The 19949-nt window shown below is 37.2% G+C and overlaps 1 protein-coding gene across 2 annotated transcripts in view; it reads left to right on the top strand.

Moving 5' to 3' along the window:
* Positions 1-19949, top strand: part of GPC6 (glypican 6) — a 726274-nt gene that overhangs the window by 409547 nt on the left and 296778 nt on the right. For both annotated transcript variants that reach the window (XM_057401148.1, XM_057401147.1), the window contains exon 3: positions 4765-5156. In XM_057401148.1, the coding sequence (XP_057257131.1) occupies positions 4765-5156 (392 nt within the window). The remainder of the gene's footprint in view (positions 1-4764; positions 5157-19949) is intronic.

The raw sequence follows: 19949 nt of genomic DNA, 5'->3' as shown, positions 1-19949 counted from the left end.
TTACCATCAGCCTTATCAGGACTGGGAAGTTCAAAGACATGACATTAATTTAGGTAACTAAAGCCCACATAGGGTGTAGATGCATGCAAATCTTCACAATAAATGGTAGATCAATAGATTTTATACATCTAAATTCTCAAAGCTCTTTGCAAATCAATGCCCACAAGCAGGAGAACAAGGCTGTAATAGGGTATTGCCTGTATGTTTTGGGTGGTGTTAGTCAATGACGGATTAAATCAGTATGCCACCCTGATCAATCTTTTCCAGAAAGGCTGATAAGGCTGATCTAAAATCAGACATATATCTCTGTCCACAGCCTCTAAAGTGCTCTGTGCAGCTGTGCTGTTTTTTTTCAGATAGGAGTCAGACTGCTTGTCCGGTATATCAGATGCTCCATAGTATGGCATTCAGATGTCAAGTTCTGCTAAAAAAGAAAGCTGAGCAGACTATATGGTAATTAAATGAAATTTCCTTTGGGTCTTTATCGTCTTAAAGCTCATGCATATCTTTTTTGTTTTGGGAATTGTACAACAAACCTTTTCTGGCTTGTCTTACAGTCAGATGTTGGTTTTGCTTAAATTACAGATGGAAAAGAAAATGCAGGGGAATTTATCATGCTAGAAATGATGATGGAACATCAACTTCAACATAGCACAACTTTTTTTAATCTAATAATTGCCAGTAGATGGTTGTGAATATATTTTGTTGAAGGTAGGCATTACATCATGTCATACTCTGATATTAGCCCAATCCTGATGCACTGACTTATGGCAACTAGTCATCACTTTGGAATTGGGCTAGCTCCTAGGTTGAATTGCATAATGACACTAGATTACCTATGCTAAAATGGAGTGAAGAAATCAGCTTTCAATTGAGAAGATAGTGTGAGAGCTGGCAAGACACTGCTTTTAATCTAAGAGCAGTACCTACCATTCAGTAAAAAAATCTAGTAATGCATTGTGTCCTTTTACTTTGTAACTGAGTTGTCTTATCACAGACAAAACATTTTAAAGCAATTCAGACTTCATTTGCAGAGTCTGTTATTATCTATCTTTCATCCTTAATTTACAAATAATATTTAAAATTGAAAGCTAGCTCAAGTGTTCCATTGACTGGCAACCTACCATTTAAGCCTATATAGAGCATGTAATGGTTTGAAATAGCAATCTTCTCTCCGTCTTTTCAGTAGTTCAGTGTGCTTTAGAACTTATCTTTTCTAGCTACTTCATAAGCAGAATGGAAGGGGCTTCCTCAGACCATCTGGGTAATAGATGAGAACTGTAGAAAAAAGTGTTTGCAACATAAGATGTAGCCAGGACATATTCTGTCATATAAATGAATCACCACTTAAAATTAGGAAAAGTTATTTCCAGAGTTAATACTTCTCATGACAGCCTCTTTTGGCAGCAAAAAAAAATCACAAGATATATATTTTAAAACACTGTGCAGCTCTGTCTTATATAGATTCTCCTCTCCCACCCTAGTACTTGAGTGCCTTCCAGAAGCACATTAAGCAAGATGACTAATGTCTATCTCATCTTCATTCTTTTACTTTGAGCTGAAATATTACATTATTTTTCAAAAGCTACCTGCAAGTTGATAAAATATCATCTTTGCAATGAACATAAAATCTTTGCATTACTGTGAAGACCACGGGAAAATTCAGCCTTTGGAGAAGCTAGTACAGTTTCTCCTGATCTAACTGGACAAGTGCCCAGTTATACCAGGACACAGTTTCTGTACATAAGATTACATAAAAAGATGCAAATCAGATATCCATCTTGATGTATGGAGGATTAAAAAAGCAAATAATTCTTCAGAGCAGCATTTGTTTTGCTGGACAAGAGTTGATTGAGAATTTTTCTAATTAGTACAATAGGAGATCTCTTTCTTTCTGGAACTAAAGAGTTATTCGATTTTGTAGCTGTTGCTTCATTATTATCCTGATTCTGCATAGTGTTACTGATGAAGATAACTCTCTTAAACTATCTTTTGTATCAAAGCTTGTAGACGACTACCAGTCTAACTTTTTAATGGCATCATAACTCACTCTAAGCAATAGCTCTCAAAAGACTAGAGACCTATGAGAAGATTAAAAATTGAATAAATGTAATGCTATTTAGAGGGTATTAGCTTTCTTACAGAATGCATATGTATGGTGTCACATTTGGACTAGCATGAAATTTTAAGCTTGTGAAGTTACTGATAATGTTTGTATTGCAGTATAAATAAAGATTGCAACCAGCATGACCACATTATGTTACATGCTGTAAAGCACAGAGTAAGTATCTACCCCTCCCTGAAAAGTTTGATTGGCCTCCAGCAAACTGACTATGAGATTGCTAAATGATATCCCCGCACAAAGAAATAGTAGGCTAACAATCTCAGAAAAGAGCATCTGTCAGCAAGCTCAGTTATGCTTTGCTGTGATTGACTTATGCAGTGGCATCATCTTATAAGATAAATAGTGGGATTCCCAGTATAGCTATGGATTGGGAGGATCCAGCATGTGAATTACTTAACAGCAGCCCCCTGTTATTATGGAAGAGAAAATGAGGGTCCTGGATTTGCTTTTTTGTGATCGTCTTTCCCAGTTGTCATTCAGTTGCACTGTTCCGAAAGACTGGCTTAAACTTTAAATAAATTTTAATTCAAGCCTCAAGTTCTCTGCCATCTTTTTGCCTTTCAGACTGTGTGACTAGAGAGCTAGATGTATTCAGCAGTACAGCCAGTGTACATTATTTCTTAGACCAAGAAATGCTGAATATATAAAATAGTATCAGGATGGTTCAGACATCAAGGATAACACCAGGTCAGGGTTAGCGTGAAAAACAGCTTTGTTTTGCTTTTCTCTTAAATAGCTTTGTTATAACTAGTGGATAATTTGGAAAAACAGCAGAAAAGACTGTGTTGTGTACCTCATGTTATTCTGTTTGGCAACAAAGAATAGCATGGGTTTCTTTTTCATTGTGTGTTTTGTTGTGGTGATTTTGGGGTGGTGGTGTTTGGGGGGTTTTTCTGCTTCTCCTTATATAAAATATTTGGCAAAAGCATATTCTTTTCCAGCTGGAATTTGTTGCCTGTGAAGAACTATGGTTTTAAGGAGAGTTTAGACATTGATACATTTATTAGAATATATTTTGCCTTTAATAAATGCTTTGATGTAGTGAGTACATTCTCAATGTTCTGCATCTACATTTGCATCATAAACCCTTTGCAGTTATCTGGGAGATCAAAGACTGAAGCTCTGCACGATTTCTGCCAAAAAGATAGGCTCTTTTCTTACTGAGTCCTTGTAGACTGGTCCATAGTGTTCAGTGGGTTCTGCTTTCAGCTGTTCACTGTTGCAAATCTTCAAATTTAGTGTAGATTTTTTCTTACACTGTCTTAGTTGCCATCATGTCTTTAGCATTGCAGTGTTTTTTCATTTTTATGAGTCACTTCAGCCACAGCAGGGCCCTATTTTTTAAAGAGTATTCACATTATAGCATTAGCCAAGACTGTAAGAAGTAAGCACGTCCCTGCAGTTAGCACACACAGATGTGTCTGTGGGCAATGACCACATATTTAGAATCTGGTATCCCAGAGTTGTCTGTGGAGATGACTTCTGCATCAGTGTGAATCATTTAATTGCAGCAAATATACATGTTTTGCCAAAGATGTTGCCATCTCTGCATTGCTGTCTGCAGTGCCCCATTTGCAGGCTGTAGCAGTCAATGAACTTTCTCCCAAAAGAGGTTTAAGACGGTTGACAAGCGGCAGGTGGGGTCTTCTAAAAACCAGGATAATCTGTGCCAACTCTTAGCAGATGTGTTTAAAGAACTACTGTACCTGTTCAGTTAATTTCTTGGGAAAACCTAAGCCCCATATGGCTGTTCAAGGATCTTAACAGAAGAGATGATAACATATTTCCACTGTATCTCATGGGCTTGGTTTCCAGTGTGAATAAAATCCACAAGCTGAAATTCAGAAATAGGTTATAGTTTTGGCCTCAGCAGATAAAAGGCACAGAAACAGTAAAGTCTGATATCCTTTCAAAAAATTTTAAGGTCTGCTGTTCAAAAACCAGCAACTAGCACAAACTGGAATTAGAAGGCTGGCTGTGACATGACTAATGGAGGGTTCTAGTACTGCTTTTCAGCAGAGTAGCAAATTATTGAAAATACTAACAATTTCTTAGTATTGCCTAGACACATAATCCTTTTAAGAGGGATCCTGTTCATTACCACTCAGGTCTCTTTCAAATTCTCTTCAAGATTATTTGCAAATAAGTTTTCAGATTTATTTCAATTGTATATTGTCCTATAATGTAAAAACTTCAGAAAAATTGAACTTCTCATTATCTAGCTAGTCTGAAATCCTTAAATTTTCAGTTAAATCATCATATTAGTGACTTCACTTTTAGCTTAGATGATGTAGTATAGTGCCTATGGCGGATATTGCAAGGGATAGAGATCGCTACATTCAAAAAGTCCATGAAGAAGAAGTGGAACTACCTTCCCTGAAGTTCTTTTATATGGGTTTTTCATGTTCACTGTTACAGGTTCTGCATATTTCTGCTTGGGGAATTCAGGTTATAATCTATTTTTCTTTACATCTAAATTAAGCTTTTTCCTGTCCAAATAGAAGCATTTCACTAGTAAAGTGCTGTGGTAGCAAAGTGCTGTATGTAGACAAACTTTACTAATGGCCACAAGAATTCAATCAAAAACCCCTTTGTACCTTACTGCTATATCCATTAACACTTGCTTGTTTCCCCTGCAGAATTTTTCCGAGAACTTCTGGAGAATGCAGAAAGATCCTTAAATGACATGTTTGTCCGGACATATGGCATGCTGTACATGCAGAACTCAGAGGTGTTCCAGGACCTTTTCACAGAACTGAAGCGGTATTACACAGGAGGCAATGTGAACTTGGAGGAAATGCTGAATGATTTCTGGGCTCGGCTGCTGGAGCGGATGTTCCAGCTCATAAACCCCCAGTACCATTTCACTGAGGACTACTTGGAGTGTGTAAGCAAGTACACAGACCAGCTGAAGCCATTTGGAGATGTACCCAGGAAGCTAAAGGTTCAAGTGACTAGAGCGTTCATTGCTGCACGGACCTTTGTTCAGGGACTGACAGTAGGAAGAGAGGTTGCGAACAGAGTATCCAAGGTAATCTGAAATCGGGGGGCAAGCTTGAATTTGTCTCAAACTTGCTAGACAATTGAAATGTGACTGTGCAACTTCATTTTTAATATGAGTGGTGGGTGTTTGATTTGTTGGGTTTTATGTCTACTGATACACCCATCCTAAGTTTATAAATAGGGGCGACAGTTGTTTTTAATTCCTTCTGGAGATATTAAGGCAATACTGACTGCAAAGCATTTCTCTGTGCTTAGGACACAAATACCAATATAAGTCAATGTTACAGCATGATATTGATTGTCATTAGTAATTCAAAACTGGCTGCATATATAAAAGATGATGATTATGATCAGAATTTAGATGTTTCAAGCAAATTTATGCTGCTGTTCATTAGGGCAATACAGCTCTGCCAGCATTCATTCGTCATGCAGCTGGGTGATGGATTTTGTTAGAAATGTCTAGTCGTGTTTGTGATGAGAAAATAGACAAACAGTGACACCTCTGAAGCTTGAGCTTTCCCAAAGGATGGTTTGACACACATTTATTTTAGTTTTATTTATCTATGCAAATATTTTTGATAATTGTTATCTTTGAGGGCTTCACATAATTAAAGCTATGTAAGAAAAAAACACACAGAGAAATAACCCATCTGGCTACCAGAAATGTGCCTGAATTACTGTATCTTATGCAGTGGTTCAAATTCAGGTTTATTTTTATGAATTGCTCTTCCAGCTAGATACTTGTTCTGTGATCTGGCTATTTCACAGTCCTCGTAGTATATTTGGACCTTAACTGTATTCTGAATTCTGAAATGCTGTAGTGAGATCCACTATAAAATGCCCAAAGACATTTGAATGGTAAGTGCATGAATGATTTTGACATTTGCCCCATGCAGTACTTGCATTTACAAGCCTAAGCCATTCATCTTCCTCCTGAGGACTGCCTCACTTTCTTCATTTAAATCACAGCCAGAAGGTGAGGTAGAGGTAGAGGCAGATTTTCAGTAGACTGGAAATTCAAGCACTCAAGATGAGGCTTCTAAACTTTTCTTATCCTGTATGATGAGATATTTCGCAATTACAAATTCAGAAGCCATGAAGACAAAGAAGTAGTCACCAAATGAGAGCCTGATTTTTATGTCTAGGTGACTGGATAGGAGGAGGGGGTCATTTTGCACTTGGAAGTCAGTGAATGAAATACATGATCCTGGTTACTCAGCTAGAACCAAGGTCTCTTCCTCCCAAGTGCTTCCTGGACTATAAGGTTGTCTTCCCTTTTCTTCTGACACTGTCAATACTTGCAGTCCTTTCCAAACAGTGGCAGGGCATCAGCATGAAGTCCCAGTCCACGTAGTCTGACATGGGGAAGATACAGCTTTTTAGACTCCAAGTTTCAGAACTCATAGATCTACATCCCCAGATTTCCTCTGAAGAGAGATGATGTCCCCGTGGGCCAGGTTTTAATAGATAAAAGTGCTGAGCTCTGATGTCCGTATTGTCAGTATGCATGAGGTCTTGCTGCATCAACTGGATCAGACTGTATGGAGTAAGCTATGTAATTTGTGCAACAGATGTGTAATTTGTGAATCCCAAACAGATTAAGGCTTTAAGGTTTGAATTGTCTGATGAGATGTCACTTTCCCTGTGTCTGTACATGACTACAGAATGTGCAGGTGTCTCCTCTCTCACGTATCCATGAAATGTTTTCATCTTTCCTGCTGGGGTTTGGGCACATAAGCCCTTTCAAGAATAGGGTTTGTCACAAGATCTGTAAATGGTCCTATTATCCAGTAATGAGAACTACTAGCCCTGTAATCATGTAGAGAGCCTTTTTGTTGTGTTACTACAAAAAGTGTAGTCATAGACAGACCAGCATAAATGACAAATGCAGAAAATGACATCCTTTTCTTTAAACATCATTTAAAAAACCTGCAGCCATATCTTAGAGTTTATATGTAATTTTAGAAGCAGAAAAGAGGCATGTAAATATTTTTAGTTGCTGTTTTGGAAGTCATCCGAATTCAGCATGAATTTCATTTTCATTGTACTCTAATATTGAAAGATTCTGTGATAAGGATGCCACATCTAGGAAAGTCAAGATAAAGGAAAAAAAAACCAAAACCAACAGAAAATGAAAAGAGCTGTTGAAGCTCTTTTACAGAAATCTTTGTCCATTGTCTGCACTGGCTAGGAACAGGGGGGGATAGCCTAGCTGTAACATCACAAGCTAAAATGATTCTTTGCTTTGTATTTGCAGACCCATTATCTCACTGAACTGTCACTGCCAAGTGCCACTCACATGGAAAAATGTTGAGTCTGTGCTTTCAACTCTGAGAAAGAGTTTTATTATTGAGAAGGTTGTAATAACATCTCCTTTGCACCTTTATTTTCTCAGCCTTTTGTGGCCCATTTCTGTAAAGCAGTTGGTGGGCCACACATTCAGAAGTATTTGTTCCCTATCTAATGTCAGGAACACATAATTTCTAAAGATTTCAGAGAGGCTGAAATGTTGGTGCTAACTGAAAATGAGGCAGTCGAATTCTTTCCAAAGGAGCAGTACCTCCCTCTCTTTCCAATTAATTATGCACTCAAGCACAGGCAAAATAGACAACACATATCACAAACATTTTCCACTTGCAATAGTAGTTTGCAATTTACTTATATCAGTGAGATTATCATTTAGATAAGTCCCATTTAGATAAATAGGGAGGGAGGGTAGTTAGGATGTCTTGGGTTTGTAACTTTTTCTAATCTTATATTTCAATTGTAAGTAGTCATAGTTACATTCAATCTTTCTGAAGTTGTGCAGTCTTAGTTGAATGGTGTTTTCATGATCTCAAAGTTCAATTGCATTTTTTAATTTTCAGAGATTGTAAAGACATTTTATTTCTCATGCCACTGCATTAAAACTTTTGTCAGTCTGTGTTGCTAAGGGCTTGTTAAATCTCCACTCAATGCAGTGTATTTATTTCCACTGTTTTGAGTAGACCTCAGCTCATTAAATTATATATATGCTTTGTAAAGATGTGTGTGCCTATGAGCAAAAAGGAATTACAGTATTTCTTACAGTGAAAAAATGAAACCTATTCATTCATCAATATATAAGAATCATAGACTATCTCAGGTTGGAAGGGACCCATAAGGATCATCAGTCCCACTCCCTGCTTCTTGCAAGACTATCTAAAACTAAACCATATGACTAAAGAGCATTGTCCAGATGCTCCTTGAACTCTGACAGGCTTGGTGCTGTGATCACTTCTCTGGGGAGTCTGTTCCAGTGACCAGCCACCTCCTCAGTGAAAAACCTTTTCCTAATGTCCATTCTGAACTTCCTCTGATGCAACTTCAATATATAATATTCAATACATGACATAAGAACTGTCATTTAGGCACACCAAACATTTGTTTAGTTGGAATTTTTTTCCTCAAAGCTCAGGAGCAGAGTTCTCACCTAGTATACCTTTTTAAACTATAGCTAGGAGCTGGTTTATAGACTTTCTGAGCCACAGTCTCAGACATAACTGGTAAAATTTTCTGCTGCCTGTTTTTCTACTAATTTGTCAGATCCTAAAACCCTGTAGAATGGGCTTTTTTGCTTTGTGACCATTTGGTGGCAAAAAAAAAAAGTGCTGTCCTTCTCCTGTATGCTGTCTTTTAGCATATTCAAATTCAGTATTTTTAAATGTATTTTGTTTTTCTCAAAAAAAAAAAACCAAACCCAAGCTGTGATTTAGTATTTAATGCTAAACTGAACAAACTACTGAAAATATTTCTGAAGTTGCTGCCAGCTGTGATTGCCAATAATATGATAGAAAAGATGTGCTCGTATTTTTCATTTTCATGTTTATCTGAGCTCTGGATACTTTACAAGAAAATAATGCCAAGTTATTCTTTCTGATTCTAAGCAAAACATTCTCAGTGGTCAGAATACTCTTTCTTTGAACTGAACCGTCATTGGGTGGTGGAAAATGTAACAGAAAAAAAAAAATGGAGAGGAAAATTTTGAAAAGGGAGGGCATTTATGTCTTTTGAGGAGCTTATTATTCCTGAAATACTTTTCACAAATATATTCATAACTGAATTAAGACAATTATAAACCTGCTTGTACTGGAGAATCTTTTTCATTAAATAAGGAAGAGTATGAGTTCCAGACCAAACACAGAATGTAGAAAATAGAACTAATTCCCAAAAAAATGGATTAAGACTGAAACTCAGGATAGCATTCCACCTAAGGAAGACTTTTCCTGGAAACATTTTCTTTCCATATACTTTTCATTGCAAGTTACAGAAAACAGGAGGGAAAAAAAAAAAAAAAAACACAAAAAAACCCACTTTTTTCTTATGTTTCATGAGCATAATTTCCCAAGCCTGACTTATGCCAATTTCATGTTTTAACCAGGGTAAACTCACATTAAGAACATAGGAGTTTAGTAGAAAGAAAAAACAAATAATGACTTATGATTGGTCAGTCCTGTCCAAAAGCACAGTCATTAGCCAGCTGTCATTACCCCGCTGCTGTTCAGAGCTCTAATTTAATCCTAGGCAGACAGTTATATCTTCATTGCCTCTTGCAGTGAATCTGGCTCACTAGGAGCAGCACATGAATGCAGAGTACTTTTATTTACGTAGAACTAGAGGTTTAGTTATTGTCTGCCAGTTTTGCTTTTCCCTAAGTTTGACTGGTTTGTGATTTGGTTTTTTTTTCTAAATTTGACTGCTTTCTTCCCATTATATACTGGAATAAGGACAAGAAGAATTGTTCTTAGTTTGACTTCGCCTTTCACACTTGCAGATCTGTGCTACTGGCAACAAAGGTAGTTTTTATACCAGAAGTAAAGTGAAACTTAGCTCAGAGGCATCATTAGGAGCAGTTAGTGATTTTGTTAGTGGAATAAACACCAAAGATTTGTGACCCAGCCACTAAGAACTTATTTCATTAATGCATTTAAATATTAATTATCTTGTATTGCAGAATAAAAAAGGCTGTTACAATAGTTTTCTCATTGTATAGCATAGGCTATATGTCTCCCTCTTTTTAAAGGAATTAAAACCATTCCTCCCCTGAATATTATCAAATTATGTTAATATCAGACTTATTAGAATCTGGTGATAAATGGGCAAAGTAAAACAAGTTCAGTAATACAATTATAAGGTTAAACCTAAGATTAGTAGTGAAAAACAGTCTCTAGTAATTGCCTGAATTACTTCTACTCGCAGAATGCCAGGCCACTGCTTTTCTAATACAATAAATCAATATTCTTACAAATTCTGCTTTTCATGGTTTATAAGTAAACATTCAACAGTTTGTGAGACACATAAACAAAGGTCAATATTGAATGTCACACTGATTCAGAATGTAATTATTGCATGGAGGGGGGGAGAAATATGACATGCTGATAGTTCAGGTAATTAAAAGCCAAAACAAATCGTACTTCAGTGCTGGAAAATGTGATTTGCAGGGTGTGACAGATAAAGAGCTACATGTCCTGTATATTTTAACTTCATTGGATGAAGAGATTTGGCGTTTTAAAGTCACAGAGGGAAGGAGATCTAAAAAGGACTGTGGTTTTGACTAAACTTTAATCCTTAGTTCAGATTGTTAGTTAGGAACAACCCAGCTGAGCAAGCATAATTTTTATGATATTTTGTTTCTATTGCATTAAGTTTTTTTCAGTCATTGATTCTTTGAGTTTTAATTGAATTATCCTATCTTTCTAAGAACTGGATCACACCAATTCAGGAGTGGGCCATGTTCTAACTTTTCTATCCTTTGGTGTTCCTCAGGCAGGGAGTCCAGGGATTAACGAGCCAGGGGAGTTTCAGAGCTCAGACATGTCTGTGACATAGAAGCAGGAGTGCATGATACATTGAAGTGCTTTGTGGGAAGTATCCTTTAAATTGAGGTTCTCCAACTATGCAGGAAATCTTTCCTACTTTCTTGGGGGAAAAGAAAAAAAAAAGAGAGACATAAACCAATCCTGTTAATTTGCAGACATTTCATGGAAAAATAAATGATATCCAGATATCTCAAGCTTGCTGCAGGTTCACTAGAACATGTCCCAGAGGAGCTGCTCAGGAGAAAAGGCCTAAAATGAAACAGCAACTCCAACAAAAGGAAAACAGAGGTAGGAGGTCTGCAAAAGCTGTGGTCCATGACCTATTAGAATTGTTAGTTATAATCCTGCCTGGCTTCTCCATTTCTTATGTCTTTAAATTTCATCCAGCTAGCTTTCTAGCTAGCTTGAGTTTAGCTGAGTCATACCACTCAGTAAGATATTCAGTCTTGCTCAGTTCCCCTTAAATAGGTCTACTAACCCGGTTTCCTGCTATGTATCAGTTCACATCTCAAAATCCGCAGTAGTCCTGTCTTCTATGTATCATTCATAAGCAAAGATCTTCTGATTACAGTGCTTTTGCTCAGTTTATGTCTTTTTTTAAATGCCTCTGACACAGAAAATGCACTTTTATGAGCTCTACATGAAGCTTCTAACTATATATTAAGAGCCAAATGAAAGTATTTTAGTTTACCAATGTCATTAAAAACTCTCGTGACACATTAGAAAAATAATTACTCAAATCAAGGTTTTCTTTAGGATTGCTGAAAAGCACATTTTCCACACAATCTTTTGAAGTTTTCTAACCAGTTGTATTGCTCACCTATAAAAGATGTTGGTATGGCACTTGCAGAAGCTATTTAAAGAGATAATGTAGAACATTTCCAGAGGAATTCCTGGAACTAAGGATGTACCCTAATGCATGTCATGATACACATCCAAATCATGATAAAAATAATGGTGAAGAAGCAAAGCTCACCTAGGAGTTTGCTGACCTTGCTAGATTTAGACCTTCTCTGTAATTAATCTTACAGCGGGATTAACATTTTTGCTGGTTTAGCACAGGAGCTTGCAATAAAATTCAGAAGAATCAAATGGAAATTGGAAGATGAGAAAGTCTGAAGGTTAAGCAATGTGAGAAGATCTATATCATTTTGCAGCATGCTGACTTTTTAGAATGCCTCTTTTTACAGATTGTCTTCATCCTGTTTCAAAGGCAGCTTATGGAAACACTGTTTTTCAATCAGAATTTGTTAAAAGCAATTAATTTTATTTCTCATGTGAGCCACAATCACAAAAACTAATAGGTTCTTCTGCCTTCAGGTTACTGCAGAAAACATTAGTCAAGGAAATACCTGATTTTCTTAAAACTTGTCAGGAATACTGACTGGAATTTAAATGTATATCTGCTTAAGTGCTGTAGTCAAGAAATTCATCAGCAACACATTGAAAAGGTCAAATTTTCTTCGAGACTTTAAAATAATTAATTTGGAAATCAACAGTGTGGATCCAAGTTCAATTCTCAGTTATTCCAAGGTCAGTGACAGTTGGCTTCATTGCTGAAGTCTTGAATCTCAAAATACATCAAAAGAAAAACAGCATGAAAATATGAATACAAAATGAAGTATTTCATTTTGTAAAATAACAGTTCTGGTCATCTATAAAATTCTAAACTTATCCCCATACTCCAGTGTCTGCTTCTTATGGAATTTTTTTATTCCAGAAGCTTGCTGATTTTTTTTCCATAATCTTTTCTGAAGAGAGAGTGTCACTTCTGTCGAGTCCACATGTCAAAGGCTGTCATTGCTTTCTTTTTCTTCTACCTTTCTCCTTCTCCCTTTTTTAATTTTTTTAAAGCCCTTAGGAAGAATTCATTTTTTGAGTGAAAACTAAATGTACCAGACAAAATAGTGGAAAAGTAGAGCTTAAAATAAGATTAGGAGGATTTTGCTGACCTCAGCTATACATATCTGTCACCATTATATGGCCAAGAGCAGAAACTAAGTGTATTGAGAGAGGATTTTAATATAAGAAATGCCTGCTGGTCCTTCATAGTGGGTTGCCATCCTTTGGCAGCTGACATACAAAGTTTTGCCATTTCCCAACGTCTCAGCAGTTTTGGCCTATGAACACCTTTGCCATTCTTGAAAATGGTTTTACTTTTAAAACTGCTGGGGATGTTTTCATGTCTGTCCTAGTACTGGTCAAATTTGACTTCAGGTCTTTGATTTTAAAAGGTTTATCAATTTTGCATGAATGCACCAGTGGAGATACTGCTTGATTTATGCAGGAAGCATGTACAGCCTCCTCACTTCACTCCAGCTTACCTATATCGCCAAGCAACAGAATTGCATCTACACTTGCCTTTTGTACTTTTTCTTCCCATGATTCTTTCATTCACATCCATGCATTGGCACTATCCGTGGATTCAAAAGCAAGTGTGTGTAAGGCAGTTATCTGGCAAGCTGACAAAGCTAAGAAGGGTTAGTGCTCCATAATCAAAGACACTGATGTGATTGTTCTATTTCAGATGGAGGTTTTATGCATCCATTTGGTAGAGAGAAGCCTGAGAAGCCATAGACATGAATCTGAATTTCACAAAAGTAGCCTTCAGTGTTTAAATACAAGAAAGAGAGAAATTACAAGCTGTATTCTTCAGCAATTTGCTGGCCCAGCAGTACCATCACTCGCTGTGATGTTATGGCACACTGTGGCAGCTGTTAGGAACCATTTGTCAGACAAAACAAGTGAATGCATATGGATTTAAGCACTTAGTATTCTCTGGGGAATGCAGTAATTGATCAGCTGTGGTCTGTGGCATCTAAGCTGTATGAAGTCAAACAAGCTCAGGCCCAGGAGCCAGAAAAACTTAGGAAGAGCTTCTCAGTTCAAACACCACCTTCTTTTAGCAACCTGATATACTTGAAGATGTCCCTGATCATTGCAGGATGGTTGGACTAGATGACCTTTGAAGGTTCTTTCCAATCCAAACTATGATTCTAAGACTGTATGGTCTTCAGTGTTGATGGAACAGTGAATTAGGCTGGGGCAAGTCCTTAATTCTCACCCATATATGTGTGGCCATCAGTATTTAATTCTCATCTTTCACAATGCCAGAAACCAACCCCATCTTAGGTGACAAACTCCTCCTTGTCAATTCCACACCCAAACCCCTTTTGCCATGTTTGCCATTTTTCCCTATCAGATTGCTTTTGGGTATGGCCTCACCACCTTTTGTATTTGCCTCTTTCCCTGTTAAGGGCATTTATGCATCCAATTTCATCAGGCTAGATCTGTTATTTTGTTGCTCTTGGCTTTAACTGACTATATTAATATTAGAGTGCCAGTCAATTTGTTAGATATTTGAAACAATTTGATTTTGTGTGCTATTCTGCAAAGGACAGCCTGAACAAAAAAAAAAAAAAAAAAGTTTTTCTTCCAACGTGAGTATTAGCTTTGAATTTGCACTGACATGTTCTTTGGAAAATGTCCCCTGTTGTAAGATGTAGTTTTGTAGGAAAGATGTGCAGGTGTGTATCATTCATCATCACCCATCTATTTCTAAAGAACATTGCACATCTGCTTTTCAAGAAAAACATATAGAAACCAAACTACAGGACAAACTACTGTCAGAAGCTTACACACTGAACCTCAAAACTGAAGTTCTTTTGAAACCCTCAGGAAGTTTCCTGGCCGTACATATGAAATTAAAGAAATCTCCTTTTTTATTGCTTTTTTATTGGTTTATTGCTACATAATTCATTGTAGGTACCATTCAACATTTAAAAGTAAGAGAGAATGCACCAAGTGGAAATTAATGCAATTCACATTTTCACTTGAATGAGAGTTAAAATTTTGGGTGAAGAATGTTTGCGGATTAACTTACACTCTGGAGTCTCCAAAGCTAACAGAGGGAGCTGGAATCTTTACTACTATATATTTAGTTTTTCTTCCATTTTATTTTACAGTCTTATAATGTATGCAATAAAGTTTGTTAAAAATAAAAAGGGGAGGGCAAGGAGCAGGAGAGGTAAAAGTTAAACTCAAAGTGCCTTGACTGTCTTATTTTTACCCTGACTCCAGAGAAAGCATCCTAAGGCCATATTTTATTTTCAGTCTGATTACCCAGAACTGCTTCTGAGATAAACGTCTTCCAGTCTTAGCCTAGTACTGAAGCACTGTGAATGTGCGTATATCAGTATACTGCATATTTTTATATGTAAAGGTTGATTCTCTATTTAAGATTCGGTCTGTGCCTCACTCTCCTTCCTCCCACTATCCTTTCTGAATCAGTAAAAAGTACCTTTAGCCATTGACTTCAATCTGAACTTGATTAGGGTCTGATTGTTCAGATCTGTATAAAAATCAGGTATAAAACAAAGTTTATTAAGGCAAAGACCTTTACTAGGAAACTGAAGAACTTACGGACACTTATTGCTGAGGAAATCTGTGTGGAATAATAGATTTTCAGTCAAGAAATAACCATTTAAAGGCATAAGAACAGCACTTAGAAGTTAACATAGGTAAAATGTTTATAGACTATCAGTATATGTAGTTAAATTCACATAAAATTATCATCCGTGAAATTTCACCCATGTGATTTCTTTAAACACACTGTGAAAGTTTAATACATTTCTGAAGCATATAACCTGCCACCAGAGACGTGTTCCATACTGGGGAGCACAGTGCTCACAGTTGCTAATGGGAATTAGGGTAATTTGTGTGTCCTGTAGCAATTAATTACAAATAAAAAAGCAGAAGAGATTACATACATGAAGAAGAACTTGAACAAAATTCACTTCTCCATCTGACTTGGTAAATTCTCACTCACTCTAGTGAGCCAGGGTTTGTTTGACGGCTGAGGATTGTCCAGTCACAGCAGAATAAGGTGTATCTGTGAAAATGGATTGAGATCCATCATTTACTTTTTATCCATCTTTTTGTAAGCAAGTTTTTTCTCTGTGAGTTAAAATTTTCTGTAAGCCATTTTTTTGAACAATAGCTAAAGAGTAACAACATAAAACACTGTTCAGAAGAAGTGTTGGAAGAGAAAACTCTGCTAGAGACTGAACTTAATTTAAGTTTTAAGTATTTCTTTTTCATCATCCCATCTGCAGATATTCAGTGCTACAAGGACATTCCCTTAAGCAGTATCAATACAGTGTGGAGATTTAAGAGCCGAGACTTTAACAGCTGGCTGAACATGAGTCAGCAGTGTGCCCAGGAAGGCCAATAGCATCCTGGCTTGTATTAGAACTAGTGTGAGTGTCCGGACTAAGGCAGTGATCATCCCCTATACTTGGCACTGGTGAGTCTGCACCTCAAATACCTCATTCAGTTTTGGGCCCCACAGTACAGGAAAGACATTGAGGTGCTGGAGCATGTCCAAAAAGAGCAACAATGCTGGCGAAGTGTCTAGAGAAAAGTCTTATGAGGAACGGCTGAGGGAACTGGGCTTGTTTAGCCTGGAGAAAAGGAGGCTGAGAGGAGACCTTATCGCTCATTACAACTACCTGAATGGAGGACGGAACAAGGCTGGTGTCGGTCTCTTCTCCCTAGTAACAAGCAATAGAACAAGAGGAAATGGTTTCACTTTGCACCAGGTGAGCTTTAGATTGGGTATTAGGAAAAGTGTCTTCCCTAAAAGGGTTGTCAAGCATAGGAACAGGTTGCCCAGGGAAGTGGTTGAGTCACCGTCCCTGGTGGTGTTTAAAAGATGTGCAGATGTGGCACATAGGGACGTGGTTTAGTGTTAGTCTTGGCAATTCTAGAGTAATGATTGGACTTGATGATCTTAAAGGTCCTTTCCAACCTAAATGATTCTATGATTCTGTACACATCAAAAAGAATTTTAATAGGCCTTGACATATGTTGCAGTAATAGTGCTGATGTAGTGGCATAGGACCTACACAGTGGCATGTATAAAGCACTAAGGTATTCTTTAATGCTGGCTAATATATGTGTCCTGGGTTCAGTAGTAGGAGTCATGTTTCTCCTTCATGGTAGCTGGTGCACTGCTGTGTTTTGACTTCCAGCCTGGGAACAGTGCTGGTGATACCGATGTTTTTGGTTGTTGCTAAGTGATGTTTACCCTGACCAAGGACTTTGTGAGCCTCATGCTCTGCTAGGGAGGAGGGGAAGCTGTGAGGAAGCAGAGATGGGGCACCTGACCCAAGCTAGCCAAAGAGGTATTCCATACCACAGCACGTCATGCCCGGGGTGGGGGGTAACTGGGAGTTACCCGGAAGGACACGGGCTTCCGGGTGGGACTCGTTTCTTGGCCGGTGGTATCGTATTCTCTTCCCTTGTTATTTTCCCTTATCATTGTTGTAGTTGTAGGTGTTGCACTCTTTTCTTGTCTCATCCTCCTCCCCATTCCTCTGGGAGCGGGGAAGGAGAGAGCCCTGGGGAAGGGGGGGGGGCCTCGATTGTTGTCAGCCAGGCACCACTCACTGGGAGTGAGTGAACAAGCTGTCTGGCTAATGTTTAAACCACGACAATACGACATCAAACAGACAGTCATTTGGTGGAAGAAAGAAATGTGTTATATAAATGTATTTAATTGTGTGTGGGGGGTTAAATTATAAAAATTCTTTTCTCAGTGACTGTGTACTGCTTCTTACATACTTATCGATGAATGATTAGATTTCCATGAAGAGACTGATCTTACTGCTTAATGAAGGGATGATCCGTGTCAACACTTTTTTCTCTTGTCCTGTCTTCACACACACACATACAGATTCAGAGTACCGTGTTGGCAACTGAAGTAGTGGAGAACTCATCCTGTTATGAGAGGTGAATTGGATTATCTTCCTTTTTAAAAATTAAAAGTTGTTGAGGTCCACTCACCTATGTTTATGCTCAAATATATTTCAGCATACAAACAACATGAGAAGAGTAGAGTGTGTATATGCATATGGGTACACAATCTAACATCAGGTAATAGCACACAAATTTTGCTTTTTGAGCTTGTAATGACTACATGTTGTTACCATCTGATGAATTTTTATTGCACTATGTGAAATGTCGATATATATATGTACATAGCTCACAGAAAGCAGTCTTTGATCCAATAAATTTCCAGTTGATCTTAATGCAGAGGAAGTCAACAAGTACAGAAAATCTAAAGTAATATATAGATTTAACTTTCGTAGCGTTAACTTTGACTTTTGGGGTCAAAGCTGAAGCAATGCTGAGAGTCACATTTTCTTGTTAAATTTTATCAGTGAGTAAGAACTCAAGTCTGCTGTGCTGTCAAGCTGATGTCCTTTAAAAACAGTAAGAATAAACAAATGCATTCTAATGGAGACATTTTTCACTATTATGCTTTTACCTACATCTATTTGCAGCATGATCCAAAAAGCTTCAGAAGTAAAATGTTTCCCAAATTCCCTGAGATATTCAAATACAATGCTATGTTTAACGTGAAACTGGCAAATAGGCAGATGTGAGAAGAATGGACTTTTTTTTGGCAGATGAAAATGCTTAGAATTGTGTTTATAAGCAAGAAAGGTTAAAGGTTTATAGTGCAGAGGATGTAAAATGAGTTGAGAAGGTGCTAAGCAGCAGAATGCTTGATGCGGAAAAAGTAGAGGAAAGGTGTTTTTGGAAGCTAAGATCAAGAGTGATATTTAATAATAAGACATATTGCCTAGGATAGGCACTGATCTAAAGTAACTAAGTTGAAAACAGAGTGACTTGATGCTGTTTCTACAATCCTTGGAGAAAAATAGGCACCTCCAGGGGGGAATTCACATCTTGTACAGGTTGAATCATGTTCTAGAGCTGACAGTCTTCTCAACAAAGGAGAGGGAACACAGAGAACCGCAAGTGACCAGTCAGTGCATGAACCAGCCTATAACTAGTCCACAATAAAACTGCCTTGATAATGTGGACATCCCGCAAACTTAACGATTAACTTCCTCTGCACCCAATAGTGGGAATTACCTAAGGTGTTCTTGCCAACATTTAATAAAAGTCTTACATTCTTTTCTGTACTTTCTCCCAACTGCAGAAAACACACTTCTGTAGTTTGTTTGCAATATTTATTTTCTTTGAAATTAGCTTCTAGTTTACATTTTCAAATTACTCTTTAAGTTGGTATTTATTAATCGTGGTTAGGATTTCATGAGGCAAGTTAAGAATAGTGATGATGCACTCCTTAGGAGCCCAGAAGGTTACTTTTTGCCTCCCACTTAGCTCTATATTACTTATTTCTTAAATAAAAATCTGATTAAACTCAGAATTATAATGTCTTCCTGCATAACCTGTATTCATCCAAGTATACAATAACTCAGTGATCAGAAGCTAATTTTGAAGATGATGAATAAAGATTAAAATTTTGATGATAGACTCAACCTTAATTTCCTTTATATATAAAATGTGGTGTTTCATAATTCATTTTCCTGAAATCAGACTATAAAAAGTGGGACTGCTGTGGAATTGAAATGTCCTCTTTAATCTGTTGCTACAGGTGTATATAGATTATTCATTATTAGAATAAGAAGACCTTGTAAATTAAAGAATGGGTGACATGACAAAAGAGTTTAGCTGTTATGCATACTTATAACAAAATTGCAATTTGTTTTTCTTAGCAGTCATTAGGGAAAAGAACCTTTAAATTACATTACAGCAACATTACAGCATAACTGCAAATGTAATGGGTATGAATTCACAGGTGTTGGTTAGTACCTTCTGAAACAAGTAATACCTGAGTATAGAAATGTGAGTCTGCCTGTTTAATTTTTTTTTTAATTGCCAATGTTATGTTACTGTCTTACTCTTTTCCCGAGACAGTAATCTATATCCTAATGCACATCCGATTTTGTTCTGATTGCTGTCAAACATATTTCCTGATTTTTTGGCATGAGGTAAAAGTGAGGATTTTTGAGCAGTTGCCTGAAATTAAATGGTGGTCATAGAGCAATAATCAGGAAAAAAAAAAAAAGAAGTTAAAACATCCCATCCCTGTCCCTGTACTGTGCGTG

Source organism: Pezoporus wallicus, unplaced genomic scaffold (genome assembly GCF_028554395.1).
Source record: "Pezoporus wallicus isolate ANWC-B61680 ecotype Strahan unplaced genomic scaffold, APGP_CSIRO_Pwel_v1 contig_6944, whole genome shotgun sequence".
Taxonomy (NCBI): Eukaryota; Metazoa; Chordata; class Aves; order Psittaciformes; family Psittacidae; genus Pezoporus; species Pezoporus wallicus.
The sequence above is the reverse complement of the archived record's forward strand: the minus strand, read 5'-3'. Positions and strand labels throughout refer to the sequence as shown.